This window comes from Panthera uncia, chromosome D4, assembly GCF_023721935.1.
Source record: "Panthera uncia isolate 11264 chromosome D4, Puncia_PCG_1.0, whole genome shotgun sequence".
NCBI classification, from domain to species: domain Eukaryota; kingdom Metazoa; phylum Chordata; class Mammalia; order Carnivora; family Felidae; genus Panthera; species Panthera uncia.
In genome coordinates, this window is record NC_064807.1 from 91,791,051 (window position 1) to 91,815,417 (window position 24,367).

At 47.0% G+C, this 24,367-nt stretch overlaps 1 protein-coding gene across 1 annotated transcript; it reads left to right on the top strand.

The window, feature by feature from the left end:
- Positions 1-507: 507 nt before the first annotated feature.
- On the top strand, positions 508-13,059 carry LOC125924886 (uncharacterized). Its single transcript, XM_049633740.1, has 4 exons — positions 508-623; positions 10,403-10,664; positions 11,061-11,126; positions 12,478-13,059. The coding sequence occupies exons 1-4, from the start codon at positions 508-510 to the stop codon at positions 12,718-12,720; spliced, it is 687 nt and encodes a 228-aa protein (XP_049489697.1). The 3' UTR covers positions 12,721-13,059.
- Positions 13,060-24,367: the final 11,308 nt, after the last annotated feature.

Below are 24,367 nucleotides of genomic sequence, written 5' to 3' on the forward strand. Positions count from 1 at the left end.
ACCAAGCCAGCATTTAATCTGTGCCTTTAAGAGTCTGTTTCAACATTTTATCAGGTTAGCATCTCCTGAATGATGTTGAATATGATATGGATCCTGAGTCATGTGTCCTTTGTAGCTCCTGTGCTTATGCTGAGCTGATGTTATGTGGAATCCCATGTTGATGAATCTCTGATACTAGCGTAGGCCAAGGTATTCCGTCAGCAAAGACGAACCCACACCCAGGATATGAGTGATCCCACTTGAGATAAATCACTGCCGTTTCCAGGTGAAAGGATTCCCATGTAAGCAACTTAGTACCAAGGGGCTGATTGACAGCCTGAAGTGTGGTACACTGTAAAGGCCTAGCTGACTTCTGCTCATAGCAGGCTGGATGTTCAGCCAGCGGCCATGGCTGGATCAGCTTTGTTGAGAGGTAGCCCAGCTGGGTGGCTCAGGCACAGCCTTCATCTCAGCCACCACAGTCACTTCATTCATGGATCTACTGTATAAACACGGGGGCTGGTGAGGATGGAGGCTGGCTGTTACTGGTTGGACAAACCATCTCAGGAGCTGGTTCTTAGTGCCCCTACAGCCGTGGATGCTCTGGTGGACCTGGTTGTGTATTACAAGGACCTGCATGTCACGTACATTCCCCAGGCCCATCCAGCCTTTTCCCAAACTTTGTTCTTTCTGGAGTCCTGACAAGGCTTTAGCTCTTGCCAGAGGTCCTGTAGTCCATACCACAGGCAACTTCTTTCTCCATAGACACCATGGCTGATGAGGTACCCAGGGCACCATCCAGAGCTCTGCTTCACCACTGCCTTTAAGGTTGTCTCTGTGTGGGACTCTACTGAGGCTGCACCAATTTATTGAGCCAACTGCTCCATAAATCAGGTTGGCTATAGTGATCATCCCATGATTCACTGGGGTCAGGGTGAGCTCAGGAAGACAGAGTTGCAGCAAAGGTGAGATGTCTGAGGCACTGGGCCACCTGTCATATGACTGTGCCCTCTAGACATGCTTGGGTTCGGCCCTGGATGCAGCACTTCTGTCATATGCAGGATTGATGGCGGGCCTGCTACATACACTCATAAGGAGAAGCTTTGGTACCATAGGCACTGTTGTTTCATGGTCAGATGCAGTCTCCACCCAGGGCCCAGTATCCAGGAGTAGCCCTCTCATTGGTGATGTCTGTAGCAGATGACATGGCCTTGTTCCAGAATCCTAGGTCTTTGCATTGGCTTTTCTATGTAGGCTTTCCAGGGACTCCACACGGTGTCTTTATCTACCACAGATACCCCAGCACTGTGGAATCTGTTGCATTTTATGGCCCGAGGTATAGTGCTCCTGGTACTGCAGCATGGATCTGCTAGAGACCCCTCTCTTGCTCTGAAATCTCTCAAAGCCGGCAGCTTTGTGTCACCTGATAAATAGGTCACAACAGTATTTCCTTTGTGGTAAATGCCATCTCTGAAACCCAAGGAAGCCTATGAGAAGTAGGAAGTGTGAGGTGTGATAACTGATTTGTCTTTTACCTTGGGATCCATGTCCTGACATGGCTCATACCACTGATTATAGTAGTCTTATGTGTTAGGTTTCCACCTAAAATATAAGGAAAGATTATTCCAATCCTAAACAAATTCTTCCAGTGAATAGAAAAAGAGTGAACATTCCCTATTTGTATGAGACTAGTACAATCTTGATACGAAAACTTTTTAATTGAGTATAATATAGGAAGATCATAATCCACACTCATTAATGTGGATACAGACACATCAGAAAGTCTAATTTACATTAACAGATCAAAGGACACTGTTAATGTGATTCTGTCTTGGCTCCAGAGAAGATGTACGGTAAAACTCAAATTGTATTCATAATAGAAATTATTGGTAATCTAGGAATTACTGACTTGATGAAGAGAATTTACCAAAAAATCCTATGCAAACATCATATAATGGTTAAATTTGGAAACAATTCCCTTTAAAATCAGAGAAGGGCAATGATATCTGTAAGCACTACTTCTTTTCAACATTGAACTTCAGGTCCTGGTCAGTTAAATAAATTGAATGTTAGCTCCATGAAGATAGAGGTTTTTGCCTGTTTGGTTCACTGCCATATTCCAGGACTTAGAATTCCAGGACTTGTTGAATGAATAAGACAAGAAAAATAAATAAAATGTCTAAGTATTAGAACAGGAATAGGCAAAGCTGTCATTATTCCCAGATAACATTATTAGCTATTGATGAAATCTGGAAAAATGTAACACTGATAAAGAGTGTTTAGGATGGTTGCTGAGTAGATTACCTGAGTGAGTAGTTGACTACATGCCATTACAGCATTAACAGTCCTGACAGTAAACCTAACAGCATACATACGCAAGGTCTATGTATGGAAAAGTGCTAAACCTCAGTGAAAGATAGTAAAGAAGACTTAAGTAGATGGTGTTCTATTGCACAGTAAATAATTAGTGTCAATCTCAGAGATAATTTTGTCCAGATTGATGTGTAGGTTCAATGTGATTTCAATAAAAATACCACTGATTTTGTTTGTTTGTTTGTTTTGGAAATTGACAACTTGCTTATAAAACTCATCAGAGAGAGCAAAGGCACCCAAATACTCAAGATATGTAAGAAGCAGAAGGTGCTGCTGCAGCTGTGGGGTGGGGGTACAGTTCCCATCAATGATAAGACTTATTATAAAGCGAGAACATTAAGAATATGGGGCTGACACAGGGATAGTAAATAAGCCAATGGACAGAATCAAGAGTTTAGAATCAAAATCACTCGTGTATGAAAACTTGATGTATGACCCTGTTACTTAATGGGGAGACAGTTCAATAATTGATGTGGGTATAATGACTATCCATATCAGGAAAACCAGAAATTGAATCTTCACACCATTTACAAAAAAAAAAAATCTATTTCAAATGGATGAAAATACTTAAATATAACAGGGAAAACTTTAAAACTCTTAGAAGAAAATACAGGAGATTATCTTTAAGACCTTGGGATAGGGACTGTTTGCATAAGCAAAATATACGAAGCACCAGCCATAACTGAAAAAATTTTTCTATAAAATAAAAAGTTTCTGTTTATCAAAAGAAGAAAGGACAGTCCATTAACAGGGAGGGGTTGTTTGCATCACATTCCTTCATTTATCCGTTATAAATATTTATGCACTGCCTGTCATGTGCTAAGAAGTATTCTAAGTGCAGGGACAAAAAATGAAAATCTCTGCTCTTCTGGAGTTTCGTTCCATTGAGAAAGACATGGGTTTTAGACCACAATAGGCCCTGGGAGAAGGCACAGCAGAGAAGGGGTATGAGACATGGCAGGGGTGGGGGTGGTTCCAGGCTTTGGTGGCTATGTGTCCAGACAAGATGTCACTGAGATGATGACTTCCAAGCAGAGATGTCTGGGTTTGTGAGGAAGCTGAGCAGGGGACGTCGGGGAGCAACACCAAGCCCTGCACCCACCCTGTGCCTGCACTCACAAGGGAGGACGTGGGCACACTGCCACAGCAGCAGCGTGGACAGAGGAGATGGGGGGCAGGGAAGACCTTGCAGCTGGAGTAAATTTTGGTTTATGTTGTGAGTGAGTAGGAGGATTTGGAGGGTTTTGTGAAGAGGAGTGACATGATTTGGCTTTTTAGACCAGACCTCTGGCTGCTCTGTTGAGGACACAGTGCAGGGCACAAGCAGAAGCAGCTAGACAACTTAGGGCTGTCTTCATTTGGGCTGTCCCAGGTGGACCCCAAGACAGGTGATCCCCAGGAATTCCAGGGGAGTGATGGAGTGGGCCAGGGAAGGGAGGCATCCAATACAAGGTGCTATGAAGTCAGTTAGCATTGTGGGTCCTAATGGGGAGCTCTAAGCCTTAGTTACCCCAGCAAGTGCAAGTGACTGGGGTATTTTTCACCAAGTGCTGTCTGCCACTGGTTGAAGGCTGGTGGCAGGAGGGGGAGAATTCTCAGGAAAAATAGATGTAGATGCTGACAACTGAGTATCAGCCCTGTGGGGATGAGTGCCATGAGCATCACTGCAGAGAGCCCAGCAGAGGGACTGGGTGTTTGGGCTAAGGCGAGAGACTGTCATTCTGGATGTATTTTCCGGGAGAGCTGTAGATGGACCAAATGTGGGTGTGACAGTTGAGGCAAGAATGACATCAAAGTCTGAGCACTTGGAAAATGGGTTGTCATTAATGAGAATGGAAAAGAATGTGGGTGGAACAGGTTTGTTGTGGACAGTCAGGATGCAATTTGTGCATGTTAGATTTGAGTTGCCTGGTGGCCTTCTCAAAGGAATTGTCCAAAAGGTAGTTGGACAGATGGGCCTGGAGTTTGGAGGAGAGATTCATGCCAGTGGCGTAAGATTGGGAATCATGAGCATATAAGATGGTATCGGATCCATGAGACTGAATGAGGTCAGTAAAGGAGAGAAAAGAATGAGCTATTGAGGTCTGCGATGTGCCAACACGTAGTGACAAAGGCATAGCTGGAGGACAGAGAAGTTTTCCAAACCACTAGCAAAGGTTAGTGTCCAGACTCTGCAAGGCTTTTCTGTGATCAGTAAGAAAAACAAAAGTGACCAAATTAAAAAATGAGCTGAAGGTATTTTAATAAGAAACAGAAATGGCCAGGGGTACCTGGGTGGCTCAGTCAGTTAAGCGTCCAACTTTAGCTCATGTCACAATCTTGTGGTCTGAGAGTTCAAGCCCTGCGTTGGGCTATGTACCGACAGCTCAGAGCCTGGAGCCTGCTTTAGGTTCTGTGTCTCCCTCTCTCTCTCTGCCCCTCTCCTGCTCAAGCTCTGTCTCTCCTCTCTCTCTCTCTCAAAAATAAATAAACATAAAAAATCTTTAAGAAAAAAGAAACAGAAATGGCCAATAAACACAGGAAAAGATGCTCAAGCTTACTTGTGATCAAAGAAATGTAAAGTGAAATGATATTGAGATATCATTTCACACCCTCTGGTTTGTCAAACAGGAATTCTGACCATGCCAACTGGTTAGCAAGGAAGTGGGACATCCAGAACCTGCACAGTACTGCAGGGGTGTCTGTTGGGCAACCTCTTTGGAAAGGCGTGGCAGTCCAAAGAAAGTTGAACATATGCATGCAGCTCAGCACCTTCTCTCTTAGGGACATATGCCAGAGCGCATCTGGACTGGTGACCTGGGGCCACTGTCACACACGTTTGTGGCAGTGTTGTTTTCAGTAGCAGCAGAATGCGCCAATTGTCATAATACAATAACATAGGGAAGCCCACGCACACTGTGAGTATGAGGGTGACCTCCATGTCCAGAGAGGTGCTTCTCACAAACAGGGTTGGCTCACCATGGCTTAAAAGTTTGTCCAAGTCCAAAAAGGCTGCTCACAGTATCGTCCCGTTTTACAAAGGTTAAGAACAGTCAAGTAAAATGCATTTTAAGAGTTTGTGGTAAGACAGTAAAGAGAAGCACTTATTAACACGAATTAAGGGTAGCTACTATGTCCAGGCAGGAGAAAGGGAGACAGGATGGGCTTCAAAGGTAATGGTGACATTCTTGTTTTTTTAAGCTGGGTGAAGGATATATGGTCTTTTTATTTTTTATTATTTTTCTTTAAAATGCGTCTACACACATTTATACATATTCTTTTGTTTATGTGGCATGCTTCACGGTTTTCAAAAATTAATAATCCAAATAATCTGGGCAAAAGTCCAAGGGTTCTCATTTAACACAAAAACGGAGGTTCTTATGTGCCACCAACTGTTGGTGTTGAGACATTACCCAAGTGTTTCTCATCCAGAAATAGTTTGTACTATTGTGGTGTCTGGGAGGAGCAAGCTGGCTGCTGATCCCTGCAGGCCTCCTCCTTGGACACATGTATCTTTGTTTCCCGGATAAAGGGATCCAAACATTGAGCTCCCAGGACACAGCTCTGGGGGTTTCTTCATGTGTATGCGTCCTTGCCAGAGAGGGCAGACTGATGAGAGGGCATCAAGGGTGGGGCGTGCCAGTCGTGCAGAGAGCACGATGCCTTCTAGGGGAGCCTCCCCCTCAGAAGAGGCCCACACACAAGGCAGAGGCCTTCTGCAGTGCAGGTGGCCGGAGTAGCCCAGTGTCTTACTTCAAGTAAGCCCACCATGGCCGCTCCCAGCAGCCTCTGATGCCCAGCAGGGCTGGGGGTAGGGCTGAGAAGCCACTTGGCTTGGAAGCTCCACTGTGCCCTGACCACTAGCACTCTCAGAGCTCAGTCCATCACCCTGTCCTGCCTAGAGGAGAAAAGATGAAAGGAAGCCGTCGTGTGGATTAGTGGTGTCTTTATTTATTTATTTTTTCATCTGTAGTCACTTCATATGTTACTTTGTGAATGTACTTTTTTTTCCTTAGGCAAAAATATGAGTGTCAGTTCCCACCACCAACTTAACAATCAAAACAGAGCAATAGTCTTAACCAGGGTTATGTAGAGAGCGTTCCCAAGAAAGCATAAAACTGACATTGATTTCTTTGCCTGGAAATAAAAAAAATAAGTGTCTGTGAGTCATCTTTGGATTTGCATTACAAACAGGAATGCAAATGAATGCCACCCTGTCTGCATAACCTACAGATTTCAAAAATATGTTTTGATTTGATGCATTTTAAGCAGAATATGCAAAGTTTACTAAAATCCTAAAATTTTCCAGTTAAGTATTCAAAGTTTAAGTTTTTGCTTGTGTTGATGACTCATTTTCTCTTTTGTTTTCTGTTTTTGTTCTTGATTTACCTTAACCTACCTGCTGACTCACGCCATCCAACCAACATACAATGCGAAAACCATGTCTCCGTCTGTATGTTGCGCACCTGCTGCTCAAACATCCCAATTTGTAAATAATACGCAAATATCCATCCATGAAAACATCACATATAGGAAACGGTTGGTTTCGTGACTTTAAACGGTTCTTAAAATCCTTGCTTTGCTTGCTGTGCTCCTGCTCTTTCTTCCATTTCCTGTGACCCCTAGCCACTGCCTTCCTGAGGTGTGTGGTCAGAGTCTGGCGGTACCCATTCCCTCTGGCCTCTTCTCCTCAGTTCTGGGGGTCCAACAGGGGCTTCTGAAGACCCTCCCGGGAGCCATTTGATTTCAGGAACTGGCTTTGGGTCTAGAGAGGAGGTAGGGTCTTCTTGAGTGAGGCGGGTAAGTGGCCAGTCAGTTTTTCCTGTTGGGATTCGCTCAAAATTGGAGGGGTTTAGTAGGACATGAGTTTGGACCTGATCCTGTAGAGCCCATGGTTTCTCTTGCAACATCTCCCTTCTATCTGTCCCCATCATGCGAACAGACAAGGTCAGTTCTCCCCAGTGGCCTCTGATGATGTCTCCTAGAACGTTCTTCCCAGACCTGCCCTTTTATAGGGAATCCTCCCTGGGGCTCAGGGCTGGCGGGGATTTGAGATTCTGTCTACATGATTCAGCAGGGGTTGTATAAGGCCTGACCGAGTAGGAAGAGGGGGTCTGCCCCAGGAGACAGTGGAACACAGGGCTTGTGCATGCAGGCATCACTGATCCTTGTCAGTGTGTGCCCTTGGTCAGGGAGCTTGTGTGGCGTGCAGGCGGCGTGAACTGGGGCTTTCTCCCAGGCCTTTAGGGATGTTTGAGAGGAGAGCGGTTACCAGGAACAGAGGCTGTGACTGGAAATTCACATAAAATAGCAAATAGTTGAGATTCCTATTACAGAAAATCAGTGTTGGTGATAAAGTATTTCACAATTGGAGCAGAAAAGCTTGAGTTTTGAGAAAATGCCATTAGCCGCCACAGAAATCCCAAGCAGTGTGTTCTGCATGGGCTTCGACCTACTCAGGCCTGTTCACAGCCCTGCCCTGTCTGTGCGGGAAGAGCACCCCCTTTGTGCTCCCCCTCTTCGTTCGGAGCGCACGCCTCACCTGACATGCTGGATACGCAGGGCTTTCCTTTCTTTTCTTCATCATCGTCACGTGAGAAGCAAGGAGGGGAGCAGTTTGTTCCACACTAGCTGGGCCTCAGCGCCAGCGTGGAGTGTGACCCCTAGCTCACATGCACAGGTCACCCTGCTGTGACCCTGACTTGAGGCTTGATGGTGGGTGCAGGGGATGCCAGTCTGGGCCTGGGGCCAGTTAATAACCCTTTGTGGGGGGCATGTTTCACAATGCCTGGCGCACTTTTAAATCCCTTTCCTCAGTGATTCCTCACTGTCTGGGCACGATGTCCTAATGTCTCTGTCTTGTGAATGAGGAAGCAGGGACTCCAAGGAGCTAGGAACCCTCAAGATGATCAGCTACCACGTGAAGGGATGTGGTGATGCATCTTTGGGGTGCTCTAGACCCTTTGTGATGTAGAGGCAGAGTAAGGAAACAGTAGGTAAAGTAATAGGTTGTCCCTGGTGTGACAGAAACCATGGACTCTGGTAGGATAAGGCAGGCTGTGTCCACCTCCAAAGGGTTGGCTGGGGCCAGAGGTGACTATGCACAGCCACGGGGAGGCTGCCGTGTGCTTGCTGCCCCGCCCTCCTGCATGCAGTCCGCATGGTGGTTCCTGGCAGCTCCCACCCCGGGTGCAGCCACAGTGTGCTCAGCCTGCCACGCTGTGCTTGGAGTGTCTGTGGCTGCTGTCACCATCCGTCCTCATGGCTCTCAGGGCTGTCTGTCTGTTGCCATCCCCACCCCTCTCCTGGGTGCCCACTGGAGCCCTGAGAAAAGGAGTCTGGGAGGGGGTGGGGTGGGAACTTGAGTCTCAACAAAATATAGTCAGTGACTTGTTGAATGTTGCATTTGTGCATTAAGTAATTTGGGTGAATTAATGCCTTTCCCTGCCTTGTTTGTCTTCCAACCCTTCTTTCTCACCCAGAAGCCTATATTTTTCCCAGTATCTTCAGGAAATCTTCTGGTCTATGCCCGTGGCCTGAGTAGAGTGCTTTGGGCCGGGAAGATGCTGACTGGGTTATAAGTCTTGGCCTCTCCAGACCCAACTGAGCAGATGGTTTCAAAGTAGAGACCTTAGGAGAGGCCAGGCACTTGGAAGCCCCCTCCCCTTCCTCTGATTTATTGTCTTGTACAAAGGATTTCCTGGCACTGTAGACAGAGTCCCCCTCCCATCCTTGTGCCCGTCCTCCTGAGGTGCTGGCTCATTTGAGAGTCCTGGGGCCCATGGAGTGAGTGTGGGTGCTTCTCAGCCATCGTGTACCACTGAAATTCTCTCTCCCCAGCACAGCAGGTGAGGGAGCTGTAGGCAAAAACTTGTGTACACTCCAGGGTCACACCCTGCCGTCCCCTTCTGCCTTCTTGCTAATCTGGACCACAGTTGGCACCTCCTGCGACTGCCAGTCCTCCCACCCCATGACTCCCATGTCCAGCCCTCCAGCAGAGGCAGTCCAGAGTCTCCAGCCGCCCTGGTGGAAACCAAAGGAGCAGACAAGGGCTGGGTTGGGGCCGCCGTTCACAGAAGTAAGAGAGAGACTGGTCCCTCCACTGAATGCCTCATCCCAGCCAAGACCAGATGGGCAGTCCTGGAGGGAGGGCACCCAGCTCTCCCCAGGCTCCCAATGCCTCCTGCACGTGCTCCTCTGCTGCTGCTCTCATTCAACATGCTGTGTTCTCTTTTCTCTTCATTTGGCCACTGAATCTGGTGATACGATGTGTCTAAGCCTGAGCTGCTTGCATATGTTAGAACCCTCAAGTGGCAGGAAGCTGCTCTCAGGCTGTGGGTGGGCACCTGTTTTCTAAGCAGACAGAGGGTGGGAAGCGGCCTGGGTCTACAAGCACCCCCATCTCGTGGATACCACCCAGAGCCGTGCTCCCTGAAAGGGAGGTGCCAGTAATTCGAGGTGCCCCTGGGCCAGGGCGGAAGCCTCACTCCCAGGTAATCTGTGGAGTCCAGAGATAATTGTTTCTTTTTGCGCTTGATTTTGAACCCCTTGGATGAGGGAGCAGTGCTAGTTACCCTGGGATCTCTGGAGCTGAGACCATTTGTGGATTTTGTAAGTGGCTTCCATGGTGTGAGCAGAGTCACCGACACTTAAGCCTCCTGTGGTGACTTGTCTGTAGGCGCCCAGAGCAGCCCCAGGGGGAGTGCTTGCCCCTCTGCCAGGTCCCGGGGCTTCACTGACTGTGTGGAGAAGGGAAGGGCCCTGCCACCAAGCCTGGGGTGGGGCCCTTCAGAGGCTCTCAGCGGAGAAGCAGTTCCGCCCAGCGCTCAGACGGCTCGGCTGTGTCCTGCAAGAGGTGGTCGGTGTTAGAGGCCCAGCCACAGTTGGTCTCCTGGTTCCCTCTGGCAGCAAGGAGCTACTTCTGAGAACTTTTCTCTCTGTCCCTCCTTGTCGGGTCCAGGGGAGCCTAGAGTGGTGGGGTTTCTTTGATTTGCTGCATGAGAAGTGATTTGCAACGACAAGCTTTACTTCTGGAAGGTTTTCCGGTGGCCAATTGCTGCTTATACTGTAGAGCAGTGACTTTTTGTTCAGCCTCTCTCTGTATCCACTTTTCTTCAGACCACAGCAAGTCAGGGAGAGGTGGGTGGGGACCAACGTGCCTGCGCTTGCAGGAAGCTGGTTTCCGCAGGTTAGAGAACAGCCTCTCTTCCCTGCAGAACAACTTCATCAACCTCAGCTTCCTACGCCTCTTCCGTGCTGCCCGGCTCATCAAGCTGCTCCGCCAAGGCTACACCATCCGCATCCTGCTGTGGACCTTCGTCCAGTCCTTCAAGGTGAAGCCCAGGCACGGCCAAGTGCCCTGACCCTTCCCTTTGTCATGCACAGTGGTGTGGCCACCCCCTCTCTTGCCACCAGAGCAGCCCCCCTCTTGGAGGCTCCTTGTCAGCACCTATTTTCCTATGGTAGTTTATAAATACATTTTAAGTTATCCAGAGAGTATCTTGATAATGCTCACTGACTCTGAGATAAGCTTTATGACCGATTATAGATGAAGAAACTGAGGTGGTCGCCTGGTAGAGGGGCTTCATGGTCAATGGGGGTGGATCTGTGGTAGCTGAGGTCTGAGTGGCTCCAGAGACCCGGCCACCATCCACTCCGCAGACGAGGCCCAAGCAAGGTGGCCGTTGGGCCCTCCCTGGAGCTGCTCCGTTTCCTGCGTGTCTCCACAGGCCCTGCCTTACGTGTGTCTGCTCATCGCCATGCTTTTCTTCATCTATGCCATCATTGGCATGCAGGTGGGTGTGCCTGCCAGGATGGGGTGCATGAGGGGTTCCTGTGCCCTGGAGCAGAAGGGCACTCATCACAGTCATCAAATGATAACAATGACAAATTGACACTTAGTGATGATTTCTGCGAGCCAGGTATTAGTCTAAGCACTTCATGAACTTAATTCTCAGAAGGGCTGTTCTATCCATAAAGGACACAGAGGTTGGGCACCAAGAGGTTGGATCTGTTGCCCAGAGTGGGGATAGTAGCTGTGGGAAGTTGCACTGCTGTGCTCCTGAGTGGAACCCCACTGAGCCATTGATTGGCAGGTTTGATTGGGTGCTGGACCCCCGTGGTAGTGGAGCATTGGCACATCTTCCTGGTGCTGAGTGGCCTGCAGAGCAGCAGCTGGCCATGTGGATAGTCCAGAGAGTTGCCCTGATCCTTTAGAGGAAATTGTATATTACAGAAGAAAAAAGTCAGCAGGATCACATCAGATCGCTATACTGTCCAATTCAGCGTGGATCATTTAGATTGCTTTTATTTTGCCAAAGAACCCTTTGTCAGCTATTTGGAAAAAATTTAAAAGCCACAAAGCAGTGTTCCAGTTTTAAGCCTTTTGACATCTGGCCTCTTTCCAACAGTAGGGTGGGAGACGGGCCCAAATGTTCACGTGTAGTGGGAGAAGCCACTGTCTTAAAGGCTAGCTGAAAACTGATTTGTAAACTCTGTTTCAAGGATTAAAAAGTTCTCCTATTTTAAAATGTGCTGAGATCTGATGCTATTTAAAACAAATCTATATCTTTTCCTGCTTTGGTCTGTGGATGTACAAACCATAAATGTCATTGAGCTTTGTTTTTGGTGAATATGTGATAGTTCATAAATTTTTCAGCCAGATTCCAGATTTTAAGCCAAGTACAATTACTGACCTGTTTTCATTTCTAACCCTGAAACGATATCAATTAAAATGCATAAAAAGCCCATTGTGATATTTGCATAGAAATTTAAAAATAAACTTTCAAGTAATCTCATAGCTATTACCAATATAATTACTGCTTCAGAATCATTGACGAGAGAGTCAACTTTCAAATGCTTACAGCCCATGTCAACTCAGCTCCAGGTCCCACTTTTACTAGGCATGCACACTTGCATCTGTGGACTTGCTGAGCTGTGGGACATTGACATATTTGGCCTTGGAGAGGGTTCCTCTGCCCTGGAAATGCACAGACACTATCAGAGCTGGAAGCCCTGTTTCCTCCAGCCCCTGCAGTAGTGGTGGTAGCTAAGGGCAGTGTCCTGTGCCTTATGGGTCTTCTTCTGCCTGGCCACAGCTCCTGATGACCCAACAGTATCAGCCTGTGGCCTTCTTTTTTGTTTCAGGTATTTGGAAATATTGCCCTGGATGATGACACCAGCATCAACCGGCACAACAACTTTCGAACATTTTTACAAGCCTTGATGCTGTTGTTCAGGTGTGTTGTTTGGGAAGTCAGCCCACGCTCAGAGGCCTCTCCACCCAGGATGCACAGGGTGTGTGCTGACCCACGGGGCTACCCAGCTTGTGCTGGCCTCCCCTCAATGGACCTTTCCAGCTTCTCCCCTCTTTTCGTTGTCCTTTCCTAAGGGTTCCTGGGCTTCAGTCAGCCTGAGCCCCGTGTTAGTCTGACCTCCACCACCTCGTCTCTGATCCCTGACAGCGACCAAAACGCCTCTAGCAAGGCTGCAGCTGAGAGTCTGGGAGGACAGAAGGTGCCCAGCAAGGCCTTTTTTTGGTGTGCTGGCCATAAGCTTTCCGTCTGTTGGCCTTGTTGATTATGGTGATCTGTGGGATCAGGGGGAAGCAGAGCAGTGGGAACCCCTCTTGATACAGTATGTGCTACTCAGTGACCCAAGGAACTCAGCTGGCCAGAACTGCTGGTCTGAGTGCACCTCCACCTGCCCCCGTGGCTCACAGGACTGCAATTCTCTAGGCCCCAAGTCAAGTGCCAGGGTGGACTCTTGAGGGCACAGAGCTTGTTTTTGGCCAGAGCTCCCCCCGCCCCCCCGCAAAGGTGTGCTTGGGAGCGCTTGGTGCCAGCTGCTGTTCTTAGGCACAGCACACCCTCTGTGGATTGGAGGCTGTTGACCATGCTGGTTTGAGGGCTGAGGGGAGAGGACTGAATGTGTCTCCTTGCCTCCAGAGTCTCTTCCATTTAACCAAGCCCACCACCGTGACCCTGGGAGCGAAGGAAGGAGCTCTTTTTAGTGGTTTGTGGAGGAGGGGTGCTGACATCATTCCCTGCCTGGTGCCCCTTCATAAGGTGTCCACACTGGTGCTTATGTATGTAAATGCATCAGGCTGCTGCAAGGCCTGTGCTGGGGGATGCCCAGCACCGCTAACCCCGTGCAGTGCACTCTGGGGCATGGGGAAGTTCTTGTCTGGAGGGAGATCAGAGCCAGGTCTGCTTTGCTGAGCTGCCTGGGGGGAGTGGTCTGACTCTTGTTTTTTATATCAGACGGACAAGTGTCCTTAGGCCTACGCTTTCCCCAAATAGAATCATTTCTCTGGATTTTAGCTATTATGTTAATTTTATCTCTTCATTTATTAATGTCCTGCTTTTGCTGCAAGAGTTGAGGCAGGCCTGTGAAACCAGCCTTAGTTTTAAGTTTTTGTTCTCTGAGATCTCTTTTCCTCCCTGATCTCTATGTCACACGTGTACACCAGTGTCAGCCAGGCCTGGCACAGGGCAACTGCTCTGCAGGAAAAGGCCCCTACCCCTAGCCATTGTCAATGAGGAGTGGGATCTACTTGTGCCCACAACTGGCCATAGAAGCACACCAAATTAGGGAGACTCAGGCCTCTGGTCTGCCTGTAAGTCTCGTGCACATCCTGCCCTTGTGCTGGCTGCATATCCAGGGACAAAAGTCCAGGAAGAAGGGTTCTCCAGGGTGGCCACTGAGGTTGGGAATTGTTCTTGGTGTGTTCAGGAAACAGCAGAGGCTGATGTGGCTGGAGTGGACTGAACAGGGACCACTGGGAAAGAACAGGCAGCAGGTGACACAGAGCTGTGGGAAGTTGAGTGTGAATTTTGGCTTTTGCAGTGAGACAGAGGTTGGTTGAGAGAAGTGACCTGATCTCACCTGTGTTTAGTGGGCCCACTGGGCTGTTGTGTGGGGAGGATCAGTTAGGAAGCTGTTGCAGCAGATCAAGGGAGGTGATTGTTGCTTAGCCCAGGGTGGTGAGAAGTGGTAAGATTCTGGCTGTTTTTTCATAGTAGATGAGGTGATGAATAGAGTGTGGTGAGCAAGAGAGGAGGCAAGGATGGCTGAGGCATTTTTGTCTTAAGAAACTGGAGGGATGGAGTCACCATTTTTTGAATCAAGGAAAGCTGGGTGGAGGGGTGGGGGAGAGACCAGGAAGGCTGGTGGGCTCTGTTGGCTTTGAGGTGGCAGAGATCCATGAAGGGGCGCTCACCATGGTGCTGAATTTTGGCGCAGTGCCTTATTTTCAGTAAATAGTTCTTTCTGAGTTAATGATCAGTCCTAATGCCAGAGGATTCTTTTCAAGAAGCATGCATCTCTTGGGGCGCCTGGGTGGCTCAGTCATTTAAGAGTCCCACTTTGGCTCAGGTCATGATCTCGCGGCTCGTGGGTTCAAGCTCTGTGTTGACAGCTCAGAGCCTGGAGCCTGTTTGGATTCTATGTCTCCCTCTCTCTCTGCCCCTCCCCTGCTCATGCTCTGTCTCTGTCTCAAAAATAAATAAACATTAAAAAAAAGCAGGTGTTTTTTACCCATACCTTACACGTGAGCAGGTTCTCTGCGGGAGGGAACCCAGAGAGGGTGTGCACTTGAACCAGCTCTTCTGAGATCCCTTCCCAGGCTGGTCCAGGCCTTCCTTTATGGGCCTCATAGCTCTGCCATTCTTCTCAGGAGTGCCACTGGGGAGGCCTGGCATGAGATCATGCTGTCTTGTCTCAGCAACCAGGCCTGTGATGAGCACGCCAATGCCAATGAGTGTGGGAGCGACTTTGCCTACTTTTACTTCGTCTCCTTCATCTTCCTTTGCTCCTTTCTGGTAAGTCCTGGTCACTGTGCCCATGTGTCCACCTGTCTCAGTCCATCCTGGGTCCCCCTACATCTGTGACTGATCCCTGATACTGATTCATGTCACATTACAGGCTGATTCCATGTTGATGGTCCTGTATCCCCTGAACTGATGACCTCATTAACCCTAAAAGGACCCACCCTGTGATGAGCTCCTGTGGGCCTTGCCTTTCCTTCTTAGAAAGGGTTTAAATTTTCCATGGGACAGTTGTCCCTTAGTCTTTAGCCTCTGCCATGGTGCTGGGATACAAAGAAGCATCACTCCAGCCATTGTGCCTGGGGCTGATGAGCCTCAGGAAACTGGTGGTTGGAGAGGTCAGTGGACTAGGTCCTAGGAGTGTGGATTTTATTCCAAGTCATCAGACACCGCTGGGAAACTTTGAGCTGGGGCATGACATGATCTGCGTGATGTTTTAAAATCTTAAAATCTTGCTCTGGCTCTGGCTTCTGGTCAGGAGAGGCTGAAGAGTGGTCAGGGAGATTATTGGAGGTAATAGTGCCTAGAGAAGTGTGGGGATGAAGGGAGTTGAGGTGCATTTTAAAGGTAGAGCCAACATGACTGATGATTAAACACAGGCGTGAGAGAAGAAAAGAGAGAAAGTGTTGCCTGTGGTTTGCTGGGGTGGTGGAAAAACAAGCCCTGTGTGCTGCCAGCGGGGATGTGAGGTGGTGCAGCTGCTGTGGAGAACAGTAGGGTGGTTCTTCAGTAAAGTGAAAATAGAAACACAGTATGATCCAGCAGTTCTGCTTCCGGGTGTATGCCAGAATTGAAGGCAGGAACTTGAATAAATATTTGTATGCATACGTTCATAGCAGCATTATTCACAACAGCAAGAAGGTAAAAGCAATCAAAGTGTCCAGCAGCAAATGATTGGTAAACAACATGTGACGTGAATGTACAAGGAATATCATTTAACCTTCTAAAGAGAGGCCGTTCTGACATAAGCTACAATATGAATGAACTGTGAAGTCATTATGCTAAGTGAAATAAACCAGTGAGAAAAGAAAAACACCGTATGGTTTCACCTTTGAGGTCCCCCGAGCAGTGAAGTTTTAGAGACGAGGACAGGATGGTGGGTGCCAGGGGCTAGAGGAGGGGATGGGAGTTAGGGTTTAATCAGGACAGAGTTTCGGTTGGGGAAGATATAAGAGTTCTGGGGCTGGGCAGTAGGAATGGTTGCACAACAGTGTGAATGTGCTTGATGCCATTGAACTGCACACTTACGGGTGTTTAAATTGATAAGCTTTTTGTTATGCATATTTTATCACAATTTTTTAAAATGATATTAAGAAAGACTTAACCTAAATCCTATTCAAACTCTTTGAAAAAATAGAAGAGGAAACACTTCCTAACACATCCTGTGATGTTGGCATTACCCTGATACCAAAGCAGGGAAAGATGCCCCAACAAAAGAAAACTACAGACCAATATCCCTGATAAATAGACAGTAAGAATCTTGAATAAACTAATTCCAACAACACGTTAAAAGGATTATATACCATGATCAAATGGATTTATTCCAGGAATGCAAGGATGCATTTTCAACAAATGAAAATCAACCTATGTGATGAGGAAAAAACCCACCTGATTATCTCAATAGATGCAAAAAAAAAAAAAAAGCATGTGACAAAACTCAATATCCTTTCATGATAGAAACACTTATAACATGATGAAGAACATTTATGCAAAACGTATAGCTAAGATGTATTCAGTGGTGAAAGACTGAAAACTTTTCCCCAAACACCAGGAACAAGACAAGGATGCCCAATTTTATCGCTTCTATTCAATTCAACATTGTGCTGGAAGGCCTAGCTAGAGCAGTTGGGCCAGAAAAAGCAACAAAAGGCATTCAGATTGGAAAGGAAGAGGTAGAGCTATCTCTAGTAAAGATGATGTTATTGTATATATAGGATATCCCAAAGAATACACACACGTGCACGTGCGCGTGTGCACGCACCACACACACACACACACACACACACACAGTACTAAAACTAATAATTGAGTTAAAGTGTCAGGGTACAAAATCAACACACAAAAATCAGTTATGTTTCTATGCAACAGCAATAAACAACCTGAAAATGGGGCACCCAGTTAGTGAGCATCCGACTTCGGCTCAGGTCACGATCTCGCAGTTTGTGGGTTTGAGCCCCGTGTTGGGCTCCCTGCTGTCAGCACGGAGCCCACTTCAGATCTTCTCTCTCTCTCTCTCTGCCCCTCCTGTGTTTGTGTGCGCATGCTCTCTCTCTCTCAAAAATAAGTAAACATTAAAAAAAAAAACACAACAACCTGAAAAGGAAACTAAAGAAATAATTCCATTTCCAGTAGCATCCAAAGGGACAAAATATCTGGGAATCAATAAATACCCATGGAAATGAAACACTTGTACATTGTGAACTGCAAAATATTACTAAAATAAGTTAAAGATGACCTAATTCAATGAAAGGACATGCATGCCCATGGATCAGAAGACTCAATGTTAGTAAGGTGGCAGTATCCCCACAAAGTGAGCTCCACATTCAGTGTGATCCTTGTCAGAGCTCTAATGGCCTTTCTGCAGAAATGGAAAAGCTTATCCTCAAACTCCTTTGGAATGGCAGGCAACTCCAATTAACAAAAAAGATCTTGAAAATTAAAGACCAAGTAAGAGGACTCATATTTCCCTATTTCATAACTTACTACTATAAAGCTATCATAAATCAAAACAATGTGGCTGAAAACACTTTTCCAAAGAAGACATACAGATGGCCTACAGGTACATGAAAAGGTGCTCGACATCACTCATCATCAGGAAAATGCAAATTAAAACCACAGTGACCTATCACATCACACCTTTAGAATGGCTTATCATGAAAAAGACAAGAGATAGCAAGCATTGGGAACGATGTGGAGAAAAAAGAACCCCTGTCTAGTATTGGTAGGAATGTAAACTGGTGTAGCCACTATGGAAAACAGTATAGAGGTTCCTCAAAAAATTGAAAATAGAACTAAAATATGGCCCAGCAATCCCATTTCTGGGTATATATCCAAAGGAAATGAAGACGGGATATTGAAGAGAAATATGCACGTCCGTGTTCATTGAAGCATTACTAACAGTAGGCAAGATACGGAAACAACCTAAGTGTTCATCAACAGATGAATGGATAAAGAAGATATGATACACCACACACACACATGCACACACACACACACACACACATACACTGGAGTATTATTCAGCCATTGAAAAGAAGGAAATCTTATCATTTGTGACAACATGGATGGATCTTGAGGGCATTATGCTAGTTGAAATAAGCCAGACAGAAAAAAGACAAATACTGCATGGTGTCACTTGTATGTGGAATTTTTTTTTTTTGTTAAGTCAAATCCATAGAAACAGTAGAAAAGTTGTTGCCAGGGACCAGGGGGTTGGGGAAATAGGGAGAGGTTGGTAAAAGAGTACAAACTTTCATCTATAATATGAATAAAACCTGATGACGTAATATCAAACATGCTGACTAGAGTGGATAACACTGTATTGTATAATTGAAATTTTCTAAGAGGGTAGAACTTAAATGTTCTACCAAAAAAAAATGTGATCTATATGTTAATTAACTAGATGGTAAGAATGCTATATATATCAGATTGACCCAAAGTACACTTTAAATATCTTATAATTATGTCAGTTATATATATCTCAATAAAGTTGGTGGTGGGAGGGGGACACTGTGGTATTGGTATAGCCCAGTGAGGTGGGATTGAGATTTCTGAAGTAAGTCCAAATATGTATGGACAATTGATTTTTGACAAGGATGCCAAGACTGTTCAGTATGGAAAGAATAGTTTTTTTAAGAAATGGTGAAGGAGGTGTCTGAATGGCTAAGTCAGTTAAGCCTCCGCTCTTAATTTCATCTCAGGTTATGTTCTCAGGGTTGTGAGATCAAGCTCTGTGTTGGGCTCCACACTGGGTGTGGAGTCTGCTTAAGATCTCTTTGTCTACTTCTACTTCTTTCACTCTCTCTGTCTTAAAAAAAATGATGAGGAGACAACTGGGTATCCACATGCAAAAAGGTAAAGATGAACCTCTATCTCACCACATACATATAACTGAACTCAGGATTGAGGAAAGACTTAAATATAAGAACTAAAACTATAAAACTCTTAAAAGAAAGCATAGAGGGCAGATCCTCATGATCTCTGATTTGGCAAAGGATTCCTAGATTTGACCCCAAAATCACAAGTAACAAAAGGAAAAATAAATTGGACTGTGCAAAATTAAAAACTTTTGTGCATCAAGAGGGATTATAAAAAATGTGAAAATACACTCTAAAGAATGGGAGAAAATATTTACAAATCACATATTTTATAAGGGGATAATATTGAAAACACATAAAGAACTCTTAGTACTCAACTAAAAAAGGCAACCATACAAAAAATGGACAAAGAATCAGAATAGACATTTTTGCAAAGAAGATATATAAAATGGCCAAGAAGCACATGAAGATATTCATCTTTGGTCATTACGGAAACTCATATCAAAACCACACACTCCCTTCACGCTCATCAGAATGGCTATAATAATAATTTTTTAATGGAAAATAACAAACATTGGCAAGGACTTGGAGAAATAGTAACGTTGTACATTGTGATAGGAATGTAAAATGCAGCATCTTCTGTAGAAAACAGTTTGGCCGAAAGGTGGAAAGAATCCAGATGTCCGCCGGTAGATGAATGGGTAAACAAATTGTGGTATATACCTACTATGGAATATTATTCAGCCTTAAAAAGCAGTGAAGTTCTGACACACGTTAAAATATGAATGAACTTCACAAAGTCATGCTAAGTGAAAGAAGCCAGGCACAAAAGATCCTATGTTGTATGATTCCTTTTATATGAAATATCCCAAATAGACAAGCCTCTAGATACAGAACAGAGATTGGTGATTGCTGGGGAAGGGGAGGAGGAAGGAATAAGGGAGTGATTACTTAAGGTACAAGGTATTTTTCTGGGGTGATAGAGAAATTTTAAAACTAGAGAGGTGGTTGTTACATAATATTGTAAATACATTAAATGACACTGAATTGTATACTTCAAAATGATTAATTATATGTTATGTGAATTTCAACTCAATTAAAAAAAAAAAAAAAAGCTGAGCTTTCAGCCTCTAGAGTCCAAAGTACTGACTCCGAAGTCACTGCTGTCCTTGAAGGCTAGCTAAGAGGAGAAGAAGATGGGGATGGGAGTTTGTGGATGTGAATTAGGGTTGGAAAGCAGAAGCAGAGAGCAGGAGAGGTTAGGGTGAGCCTGTGGGATCTAGGACCTTGGGGGAGCGGGCCACCGCCTGTGGGTGGTGGTGGCAGTGGTGGTGTGGCAGAGGCCTAGGGGCTGGCTGGGTTAGAGTGGCTTCTGCTGCTGTGATGACTTCACATACAGAATTTGGCCAGAGGGTAGGGCTAGGATAGAGGGCAGGCTGAGGTCTCTTTATGTCACCCCTTTTCTCCTTCCTGTCCTACAGATGTTGAACCTCTTTGTGGCCGTGATCATGGACAATTTTGAGTACCTTACACGGGACTCTTCCATCTTAGGGCCTCACCATCTGGACGAGTTCATCCGGGTCTGGGCTGAGTACGACCCGGCCGCGTGGTGAGTGGCCCCCATGCTCTGTGGTCCTCAGGGCGGTCCATGCCACGGATCTTGGGACAGGGCTGGGTGGCTTCAGATCTGTGTCATGTGAGCGTCCCCCTCAGGTTTTGGTTGGGCCCACATGGTGGGGGGGTGCCGGGTCTCCTGTAGGTGGCACTCTCCTTCTCACTGCAACAGTGCTTTTACACCACTCCCTGGGCTGAGAAATGCTGTCTGAGACCCTCAGCCTAGCCCTTAGGAGGTTCCAGGGGGCCTGTGAGTCTCAGGGCTCTTGCTGAATGGGAGTGTACTGTTTCCACACAGGTCTGTTACATGAGGGTCGTAGAGGGCTCAAGGAAGAGGGTGTGGACACAGCAGGAGGGCTGTCTGTTGGGGCCTCACCATCCTCATGAAGCTTGGGGGACTTCATGGCAGAAATAACATTCTCCCCGATTGGCTCAGGCTTCTCCCTCTCTGCCATCTCCTTTGGGAGCAGGAGCCAACATGCATCTCTGTGTCCCCAGCCCAGGCTAAAAATAGTGGGTGCTTGGTGAACTTTTACTGAAATTAAAGGAGCTCCACCAGGAGGGGTCTAGTATGTGTAAGACCCTTTGGTCATGTTGGGAAAGGTTTACCGTATTGCATAAGTGAGGGGTGATTCGTTTCTAGACAGAGCAAGTGTGTCATGAGGGGACTGGCTTGGGTTAGAAGATTGTTCCATGATTCATGGGAGGGTCCTGCACACCCAGGACATACTTTTCATCCTTGGGGCTAGCAAAGCAGCATGGACTCACCATCTGCCCATTTGTCCGTTCCTTCATCACTTGCTCATTCACTTGCTTATTCATTCTTTTCACTCTCCCAAGTGGATACTTGAGTAGTTATTCAGGGCATGCTCTCTGCAAGGCCGAACACAGGACATTGAGGGGCCAAGAGACCTGGCTGCTGGGTAAGGCGCAGGCCTGCTCAGTGCCTTCCTTGCTCGTGGTGAGCACTCAGCAGACATGAATGTGAATGAATAATGCATCAGTAACTGGGCGGGTGTCCGTCCCTTCCCATGCTCTAAGGGAGCAAGAAGACTTTGAAGGTGGGGTGTAGCCTCTTCCTGCCTCCTCTCTCTAAGGCCCCCCAGCCTGCCCATGTCCCTCTCACACAGCTGTGTTTGGTCACCCCTTGTGTGGAAGAGGCCTGGAGAAGATGGTCAGTGTCCTCATGGCGAGGACTTCCTGCTCGCAGAGTGCCTGAGGTTCTACCTGTTTTTCTCTCAACTGAAGCTCAGCATGAGGAGTGCTCCAGAGCTCTCTGACCCCTTAAGCTCCTGAAGGCCTGGGAGCTTGGCTGGGGTCCCCAACCCCCCTCTCATCCAGCCTTCCTGGACCCCCTACCCTTTCATGTGAGGATCCAGAAAGGTGCTGCGTGAGACCCTTCCCAAGATGGGCAAACCCTGGAGCCACTGGCTACACCAGCAACCTTAGGGCACTTCCAGGCCTATAGTGTCTCTGGGTGTTTTTCACCATAGTGAAAAACTTACAATTTTCACACAGTGCAGAACAAGTGTGGCTCTTATTTATGTTTCATGATGTAGGTGACCATTTTTGTGGTTGGAGAGTCCTGTCATTTTGCTGATGCACCAGCACAATGGCCCTGCAGTACTCAGTATCATTCTGGCATCCATAGGCTCAGAGGGTAGGCATGGGTTCTCTAGTCAGGAGAGCCCAGTCAAGTCAGAGGGCTGAAGAGACTCCAAGTAAGGCAGTCTTGAGGCTCATTCTAGGAGGTTCATCTGGACTGTGGTCTAAAGGCATGCTACTGTTTCTGGGCACGCTGTTTGTAGAGATGGTGTGGCAGAGAAACAGAGATGCTGTATGGGATGTGACTTGGACGAAGGGACAAAGGCAGGTCAGTGCGGGCCTGTGAGAGGGGAGGACTTCCCCCAAATATTTATGAACTATAGACCTAGGACTTCCCCTCCTCCAGCCACAGGTGGAGCAGAATTAGGACATACAGGAAATGGACTCGGGCCAGACCGTGGCTTTGCAGTGGTGCACTGGGGGCTCGGACTGTTTTCCAAATCCAGAGTTCTTGAAAGTAGGGCCTCTGGAAGGGAGATTGGGAACATAGTAAAGAAAGTGCTTATGGAAGAGTAGACAGCAGATACAAGCTCACCCCAGGGGTGGCATCTGGGAAGTAGCACACAAGACCACGGTCTACAAGTAGCACAGATATGAGTCACAACTAACACTCAGACTTGTTGCTCCCACCTGTGGCCTGGGCTGAAAACAACTTGCCTCCAGATGGCAGGGGACAGGGGAAGGCCCAGCAGAGGCAGCTGAGTGGATGGAGTCTGAACCTACATCCTTGGTAGGACAGAGGGTGGTTTGAACCTTTCACTAGCCTCCCTGGCAGATGCAAGGATGTGGTCATCTTTGTATCCCAGGTGGCCACTCTGGAGAGACTTAGAAATAACACAACTTTGTGAAATTTCCCAAGCTTTTATATGGTGTGTATGTGTGTGTTTGCACCTGTGTGGCTATGTGAGTGTGTGCACAAGTGTATACATGTGTGCATGGGTGTGTTTGTGTGTATGTGTACAGGTCTGTGCACACATGTAGCACGTGTGTATGCATGTATGCAGCAGACATACATGTGTGCTCGCGTGCACATGGTTTGTGTGTATGTGTGCAAGCATGCACATGTGTGATTGTGTGCAAGTGTGTGAACGCAGCGCATGTTTGTGCGTACGTGTGTGTGGACACACGTGTGCATGGGTGCACATGGGAATATATGTTTGTGTGTGTGCATGTGTATGAATGCACGTGTGCGTGGGCATATACATGCACATGTGTGTGTGCACACATGCCGTGGAGAGATGAAGAAGGCATGGGGTTGTTGCTTTCTGATGCCGCCTTCTCGAACCATTCTCTATGTTGCTTCTGCCTTGCTTGGTGGTGAAGTGTAGAGACTCAAAAGGGGAATCACAGTCACACGTTCTGTGAGCAGTCTGTCACTTCATCTCGATGTTCGTCCATCTGCCCAAGTGTGTGCTCTCAGGACATTGAGCCCAGTGGGACTGTGGGAAAACAGAGGAGTCATAGTGTGAGGCCGGGGGGGTATTTGAGGAGGGAGAGACTCCGTGTGACTGGTGACTCAGAGGAGGTAGCATCTGAGCCAAACTTAAGAGGGCAGAAAGGATTGAGCTCTAGAGATGGGGGTAGGAGCAGGGGTGAAGGGAAGGGGGTCTGTGTCTGACGGAGAAGAGAGCGCATTACAAAGGGGCTGGAAGTGGGGCTTGGACAAGTTGAGAAGGCCTTGAAATTTGAGATACACAAGTAGCTTTGACTTTGTTTTGTAGGCAGTGAGGACAGTTTTTGAGTTGGAGTGACAGTATTATGCCCCTGCTTTACATCTGGTGTCATCTGAGGGGTTCGATGGCAGAAGAGAGAAGATGAGCCAAAGAACAGGCTGTGAATTGGGTTGGGTGATTATTGGGGCTGGGGGCTTTGCTGTGCTTCCAGCCCCTTTGTGGCTGGTCCTTTGGGTCCAGTGGAATTAGAAGCACCTTGGGTGAGGCCAGAGTGGGGCTT

Bases quoted from the DNA above. Each gene is read 5' to 3' on its own strand.
- LOC125924886 (XM_049633740.1), top strand. From the start codon at position 508: ATGGAGGCTGGCTGTTACTGGTTGGACAAACCATCTCAGGAGCTGGTT. The intron at 624-10,402 runs GTACATTCCCCA...CTTATACTGTAG, and splicing joins TACAAGGACCTGCATGTCAC to AGCAGTGACTTTTTGTTCAG. The intron at 11,127-12,477 runs GTGGGTGTGCCT...TTTTTGTTTCAG, and splicing joins ATGCCATCATTGGCATGCAG to GTATTTGGAAATATTGCCCT.